Here is an 8,125-nt window from a genome sequence, read left to right as displayed (position 1 = left end):
AAAACTTTCAAGAGCAAGACCCATGAAGGTTGAGAAAATATATGTGAAGATTCATTAACAATGAATTATGATGAGATGACGTTCAAAAAAAATGATGATATGAGGAGAGGGGGGGGAGAAAGAAAGTTTGACCATAATTAATCTCCAAGCTAGGAATCTAGCTATGCAAAGATTCATTATTCTTTGAGTACAAGAGGGGGTTGGGTATTTAACCAACAATGATATATACACACCTCCTTTTTTATACACTTCATTTCCACCTATTTTTATCTCTATCTTTTTCCTCTTATCATTTATTATATATTTTACTTTCTCTCTCTTACTTTTTTCATTTCTTCCTATCTCTCTCTCCCTCCACTTCATTCCACCTCATTTTTGAGGTGTCAACAAATCACTATTCGTATTTAACCTCTCAACAATATCATCTATAACTAGTTTCACACGAATTTAAAATTTCTACCGCCTGTACAACAACTGACTGACAAAATAATAAGTGTTTAAAACTTTTAATCAATTGAACTTTCTTTTTTAATCAATCTGAATCATTGAATATAAGAATTAATAGCCAAAAATTTGCATCATGAAGTAGCAAAATAATTAGATAAAATATCTATTTTGAGCTTCACACAATTTTATTCACTTTCTATTTTATCTCATTTCTATCAATTTTCTCAACCATCTTCTATTATTATTATTTTTTTTGTCTTGACCAAGGTATCTCCACAGCCGACAGCCGTGAGACTAATCCTTCGCCCCACGATCAGCGCTCTAAGCGGTAGGGGGCTGGCCAAGGAGTTTTTTCTATTCGCAAGAGCTGGGATACGACTTCTATTATTTTTCTTATCACACATATTATTCATACATGGTTCTCTTCTATTTCTATCATATATCTATTTATCTCCGCACCCTAATGATTTGTCAACCCAACTTCTTTATCTTTGAATTAATAAAGAATAATCACACGGTCATGCATGCTTTAATATTTGACCTTTCCACACAAATTTGATCTTTGCAAGTAATTATAGGAGGATTATTAATTTCCAAAGCTTCTTCTTTGCTACATCATAAAGATATAAATTACTTCTATGAAATATTAATCTTTGAATTTTCTCATTCCCAACTCATATATCATTCAGCTCTTTCTACTTGAGCTATCATTCTCAAACATTTTCAAAGCTTCAAATCAGAAAGAGGTATAGATATAGATGAACAAACTTTTGACAAAAAATTTGGAAACAGATAATTAATAAGCAACATAAAATTTGAAAATACACAGCCTTGAGAGTTAATCATGCTCCTTAACTTCTCTTTTATTGTCCATATATATTAAGCAGCAACTGAACTGAACAAGAACATACTACAAAACTGCTCAAAACAATTGCTTTAATTAACAAATAATCAAAATTGAAATTGTTAACTTGTCTCAAGAAAGAAAGAAACTGAACAATGCTGCTCAATCTTGCTGCCTCAACTCCATGTAGAACCTCTTTATAAACTCATCAGCTGCCTTGTCCACCTGGCTATCTTTTTCTCCCACAATCTCACTGTCTTGCAGTGGGAACGGCGAGTCAGTCACCCTCAGCTGCCTCACCATAGGGCTCCGCCCGAACCCGGGTAATGCCGGAGACATCGCCTCGGCCACGGCCTCATTGTTCAGCATCTCCAGCACGGCCTTAACTGCATTAGCAGTCACGGCGTCGTCGTCAAGTGTGGGCTGCGCGTGAGAGCGCGTGAAGAAGTTGTTGTGGCGGTGGCGCTTGTTGCTGTGGCCGAGGGTGAAGAAGTTGTTGGGGGTGTTGCTGCAGCTGAACTCGTACTCCCTGGCAGCGGTGAATTGTCGGCTTGAGACCGAGTTGGCGTGGTTGTGGTGGTGGAACATGAGGTTGGTGATGGCTTTGCCGGCGAGCTTGCGGCGGCGTTTGAGCATGGTGTTGAGGTCCATCATGAGCTTTCCCTTTGTGACGCCTTTCCTCAACATGTAGAATGCCACACGTATCATGCTCCACACTCTCTTAGCTAGTACTTGTGTATTGTTTTCCATTTCTATAAGCTGTTTTATATGTAATTTGCTTGGAATTTTAGAGAGAGAGAGAGAGAGAGAGAGAGAGAGAGAGATTGAGGCACTGAAAGGATGAATTGAAGGGGAGGGGCAAGGGGGTTATTTATATGTGTGAGTGTATGTAGTGGGGGAAAAAGGAGGAGAAGAAAAAACGTGGGGTTTTAAATATGCATTTGAATAAACCTACCATCTTAGAACTTGCTTAGATATTTAATTAGTGCTACGTACTTTAATTTATTTTTTAGAACCAACCTTTATTATTGGTGGGGGGGGGGGGGGCTGGGCTCATGCTTTAGAGTTAGTGGGTTGAACCTCACGTGTGAGATTTGTTTAGACTTAAGAATCCTTACGTGAGTTTGGAAAATTGTGAGATTGGACGAATCACATCAGGGGGCACAAGAGAGTTAAGCCGCTCTTAATGGTGTGTTCTTCCACAAATTGAACCATTTGTATCTCTAACCTTCGCATGGTGAGAGTGCACTTGCAGAAAATACCCATTCTAATGCTGAAGTAAAGCTAGAGTAAGAATTTCAAAGTCTAAAAAAAATTAATAGCAAGTAAATTGAGTTATGTCTGATTACGTATAGTGAACGATAAAATCTGTATTTATACGCATGATGATCGTAGTTTTTTTTAACTTGAGATCTCAAGAAAGTCTTATGCATGAAGGTCTTCCAATATATAATGGTTAACTATTGTACTATTTCATTAAATGTCTCAAAACGATCTGTTCGGTCAATGTTGGGACGGGATATTCCTTAAGTTAGTCATCTCAGCCACCATTTTGGCATTCATTTGATTAAAAAAACTTAGGGGATGTCATTGGACCTCATGGCCATTTGGGCCAGGCAGACTCGAGTCCCCTAACTTGGCATGTAATGCAATATCAAGTTATATCACTTTAATCAAATCTCAATGTTTTGGGAATTAGAAAATTGAGACAAGTTCTAGGGTGTCCTTTAGTTTCCTTTTTGGTTGAACACAAACAAACATTCTTCATACCATAACCAAACTGGAAAGGTTCTTTTGACTCTGTTATGTTAGAAGTCTCACATTGGCTAGAGATAGAGCATAAATAGTCTTTATAAGGGTAGTGCAAACCTCAACTCTTGAGCTAGCTTTTGCGCTTGAGTATAGGTCTCCCAATTTCTTATATGGTATCAGAGCGTATCCTAGATCCATTTGTTGTTTGTTGTGGGGACCTCTCATAATTGGGCCACCCGTTGTTGTTGATCCCACGTTCCAGGTTGTTCAGTCCTGGACATGAGGGGGTGTGTTAGAAGTCCCACATTAGCTAGAGATAGAGCATAGATAGTCTTTATAAGGGTACTGCAAACCTCAACTCTTGAGCTAGCTTTTGTGATTGAATATAGGCCTCCCAATTTCTAATATGCTAGCTAGGCCAATTTGAATTTAAAATGTTGTGATTAATTAATAGAGCAACACACTTATGGCAGTTATGACTTCAATCATGATTACATGTTATAAAGTTGCAACCTTCACTGCAACCACTTTTCCAAATTTTGTACTTCATTCTAGGTTTTAGTATCCTTTAAATTTAATTTTTGAATTCTAAATTTGGGTGAAAACTGAAATCTAGAAGATTTTGCCGACTTCCATCTCCTTATAATAGCTATTAGGGGTGTAATCGGACCGGATTGATTCGAATTTAGGATGTTTCGGTTTGGATTGAATCGGATTTCTTGATTTTTGATTTTGGAACATAACCAAAACCAACTCGATCTCAATTGTATTGATTCGGTTCGGATTATCGGATTTGAAATAAAAAAATTATTATTTTGAAATTTACATGGAATTTATTATAAAAACGTGAAAAATTATTAAAAAAAAAACATTTTATAATGACATAATCTATATAATCAAACATAAAAAATAAAAAAACTAAAATCAACATCCAATACAAATATAAATAGGTAACGAAATATAAGCTTTAACGTAAAAAATATTAATTTAGGTCTTAAAGTATTGGTACTACAAGTTTTCATTAAAACAAAATAGGCAGCAAAATGTTAAACAGTAGTGAATATGTCTCCATATCTCTTCAAATGTAAATTATGTAATAGGTTAGAGTCTTTGGGTTCAAGTAAAAAAAGAATCTAAATACCATTGGGTTGGTTCGGATTCATCAGTTTTTCAATCCCTGAATCCGATACTCGGCCCGAACAGATGGTGATCGGATACAATCAAAAAATCCGAACCGAACCAATGATCCAATCCAATCCACCATAATGTGTTCGGATCAGATCGGTTTGATCGGATTCGCGGATTGAACCGTACCCGCATATATCTTGATTAAGGTTTACACGAGTGATGTCTGACAACTTTTTAAGTAAACGTTCCCAATTTCCTCTCCCATTTTCTAAGCATTGACTTCCAAAAACTTTGTTAATAACTTAAATTCAAAAAATCTACTTCTGCATATTTTAATTTATGTGACGTGCATATTGTTAGGAGAAGTGGAGAAGATGAGAAAAGAGCATAAGAGAAAGATGTGCTAGGGTTTAATTGGAGGCAAAACAATAGTATTCATTAGATACAATAAGAGACAAAACAAAGTATAAATAGGCAAAGAGTAAAAGATTATTCTACCCATAAAACATCAATAATAAAATAAGCTAATATTATATAACATCCCTCATCAAACTCACGATGCATTAACAGGGAGCATCGTTAGTTTGCCAACCAAGAAACGAAAACGCCGAGCAGAATGAGACTTGGTAAACATGTCAGCAAGCTGGTGATAGTCCCCTGCTGAAAATGATGTCTAGTGAAATGGCAATCAATCTCAATGTGCTTGGTGCGTTCATGAAAGACGGAATTGCGAGTAATCTGGATGACACTCATATTATCACAATACATAGGACTAGGTGCAGAGAGGGAGACACCCATGGACTCTAGTAACCAACACAACCAAACAATTTCTATAGTAGTGGATACCATGACACAATATTCAGCTTCAGTAGAAGATCAGGAGACAACAACTAGCTTTTTACTTTTCCAAGAAATAAGAGAATCTCCAAGAAAAATACAAAAACCAGTAGTAGATTTCCTATCATATGGAGAACCAGCTCAATCAGCATCAGAGTAAGCACGCAGCTCCAATGAAGAAGAGGAAGTGAATAAGAGGCTTTGAAACTGAGTTCCCCGAAGATAACGAAGAATGCGAAGAACAGCTGCCCAATGAACTATAGTAGGGGAGGAAACAGACTGACTAACAACATGCACTGCATAAGAAAAGTGAGGTCTAGTAGTAATGGTAAGATACACCAAGCTGCCAACAAGAGTGCGATACAAAGTAGGATCTTCCAAATGGACACCATCAGATGAGTTATATCTGTATTAAGCTCAAGAGGAGTGTCAACTGTTCGAGTATCAGTAGACGAGCTTGTGCAAGAATGGTGGCAATGTACTTGGATTGAGAAAGGAGATAACCTCGAGGGGAATAGTCAACCTCAATTCCCAGAAAATAACGAAGAGTACCCAAATCTTTCATCTCAAATTGTTTAGCCAATTGAAGTTTCAAGTTTGTAATCTCAACAACATCATCCCCAGTAATAATCATATCATCAACATAAAGAGATAGCAAAGTACGACCACGAGGAGAGCATTTGACAAACAATGCAGAATCATGGGGGCTAGAGGTGAAACCAAGGGATTCAATCACAATGGAGAACTTCTCAAACCAAGCACGAGGGAATTGTTTAAGCCTGTAGAGAGCCTTCTTCAATTTGCACACTGCACATGGATGATGAAAAACACCTGGTGGAGGAACCATATAAACCTCTTCCTGCAGATAGCCATTCAAGAAGACATTTTTAACAACCAGTTGAGAAATATGCCACTGGCGAGTAAATGCAACTGCAATAAGGGTGCGAATACTGGTCATTTTAGCAACAAGAGTAAAGGTCTCTTCATAATCCATACCATACTATTGAGAAAATCCCCCTTAGCAACTAAACGAGCTTTGTATCTCTCAACAAACCCATCAGACTTGGTTTTGACCTTATAAACCCAACGAGAAACATTTGCAGTTTTTCCTTGAGGAAAAGAGACAAGATCCCAAGTATCGGTCTTGTGTAGAGCGGAGAGTTGTTCTTCCATAGAATGCTGCCAAAAAGGATCAAGAATTGCCTCTTTATAGGATGAGGGCTCAGACAAGCTATGAATGGAGGTTAAAAAGGAAGCAAATGAAGTGGAATATAAAGAATAAACAAAGTCATGATTTTGAGTGGACTTACGGTCACGTTGAGGACGATGAGGTTGAAGATCCACAATCTCACAAGTTGCTTGGGGAGGCATGGGGGCAAATGAGGCTTTAGGAGTAGCAGGACCCTGCAAAGCACAACATAAGAGTGTTATGTTATGTAGTCTATTTGTAGTCCCACATTGCTTATGTAGTCTATTTGTAAGTCCCACATCGCTTAGAATAAGGAGGAGGTTGACTTTCTCCTACTATATATAAGCACCTCATTGTAAGCATTTTACACACCAAAAGAAATATTACTACCTAGTGTAGCCGTGGACGTAGGTACACACATTGTGTTCCGAACCACGTTAAAAACTCCTGTGTGATTTTTCTTTCTCTCTTCTCTCCTTTCTATTATTGCTCCCAACAACTGGTATCAAGAGCTTTAGGTTCGTGGGATAGATCCTCAGTTTAGAGGAAGAAGTGGGAGCAATGGCGCTAGAAGAAGGGAAGGTGAAGATCGAGAGGTTCGATGGCAGAGACTTCGGGTTTTGGAAGATGCAGATGGAGGACTATCTGTACCAAAAGAAGTTGTATCAACCCTTGACAGGGAAGAAGCCAAACGACATGAAGCAGGAAGACTGGGATCTGTTAGATCGACAGGCCCTTGGTGTGATCAGATTGACGTTATCCAAAAATGTTGCCTTCAACATTGTGAATGAGAAGACTACTGCAGATCTGATGAAGGCATTATCAAATATGTACGAGAAGCCATCTGCCGCCAATAAAGTACATCTGATACGACGTCTATTCAATCTCAGAATGGGAGAAGGTAACTCTGTAACTGAACACATTAATAGCTTTAATACAATTATTTCGCAGCTATCGTCAGTGAAGATTACCTTTGACGACGAATTGATGGCATTGAGTCTGTTACAATCCTTACCGGATAGTTGGGCTGCAACTGTCACTGCGGTTAGTAACTCCGCAAGGGATAACAAGCTGAAGTTTGATGACATCAGAGACCTGATCTTAAGCGAAGATATTCGCAGGAAAGATTCAGGAGAGTCTTCAAACACTTTCGGTTCAGCATTGAATACTGAAAGTAGAGGAAGAGGTAGCCAGAAGAGTCACAATCAAAGCCAAGGCCGAGGCAGATCAAAATCAAGAGGCAGAAGTCAGACAAGAGTCAGGAATGATATCACTTGCTGGAATTGTGACAGAAAAGGTCACTTCACCAATCAATGCAAAGCCCCAAGGAAGAAGAAATATTACCAAAAGAGGCAAGATGATGATGAATCTGCTAATGCAGCAACTGAGGAAGTAGCAGACGCATTAATTTGCAGCTTGGATAGTCCGGTTGATTCATGGGTTATTGATTCAGGTGCATCTTTTCATACTATTCCTTCAAAAGAATTATTATCTAACTATATATGTGGAAAGTTTGGAAAGGTTTATCTTGCAGATGGAAAACCACTTGATATTGTGGGAAGAGGTGATATTGATATCAGATCCTCTAATGGAACTCTCTGGACATTGCATAATGTCAGACATGTCCCTGGAATAAAGAGAAATTTGATCTCTATAGGCCAGTTGGATGATGAGGGTTATCACACCACTTTTGGGGGTGGAGCTTGGAAGGTGACGAAAGGCAATCTGGTTGTAGCTCGAGGAAAGAAACGAGGCTCCCTTTATATGGTTGCAGAGGAGGACATGATAGCAGTAACTGAAGCTGTCAATAGCTCATCTATATGGCATCAAAGACTTGGACACATGAGTGAAAAAGGAATGAAGATCATGGCATCAAAGGGTAAGGTGTCAAATTTGAAGCATGTTGATCTTGGTGTTTGTGAGCATTG

The 8,125-nt window shown here is 38.3% G+C and overlaps 1 protein-coding gene across 1 annotated transcript; it reads right to left on the bottom strand.

The window, feature by feature from the left end:
- Window positions 1-1,278: 1,278 nt before the first annotated feature.
- On the bottom strand, window positions 1,279-2,115 carry LOC130742643 (uncharacterized). Its single transcript, XM_057594748.1, has one exon. The coding sequence runs from the start codon at window positions 2,039-2,041 to the stop codon at window positions 1,454-1,456; it is 588 nt and encodes a 195-aa protein (XP_057450731.1). The 5' UTR covers window positions 2,042-2,115; the 3' UTR covers window positions 1,279-1,453.
- Between the last annotated feature and the right edge of the window lie 6,010 nt (window positions 2,116-8,125).

Source organism: Lotus japonicus, chromosome 3 (genome assembly GCF_012489685.1).
Source record: "Lotus japonicus ecotype B-129 chromosome 3, LjGifu_v1.2".
Lineage (NCBI taxonomy): Eukaryota > Viridiplantae > Streptophyta > Magnoliopsida > Fabales > Fabaceae > Lotus > Lotus japonicus.
This window is presented reverse-complemented; position numbering and strand designations above follow the sequence as displayed.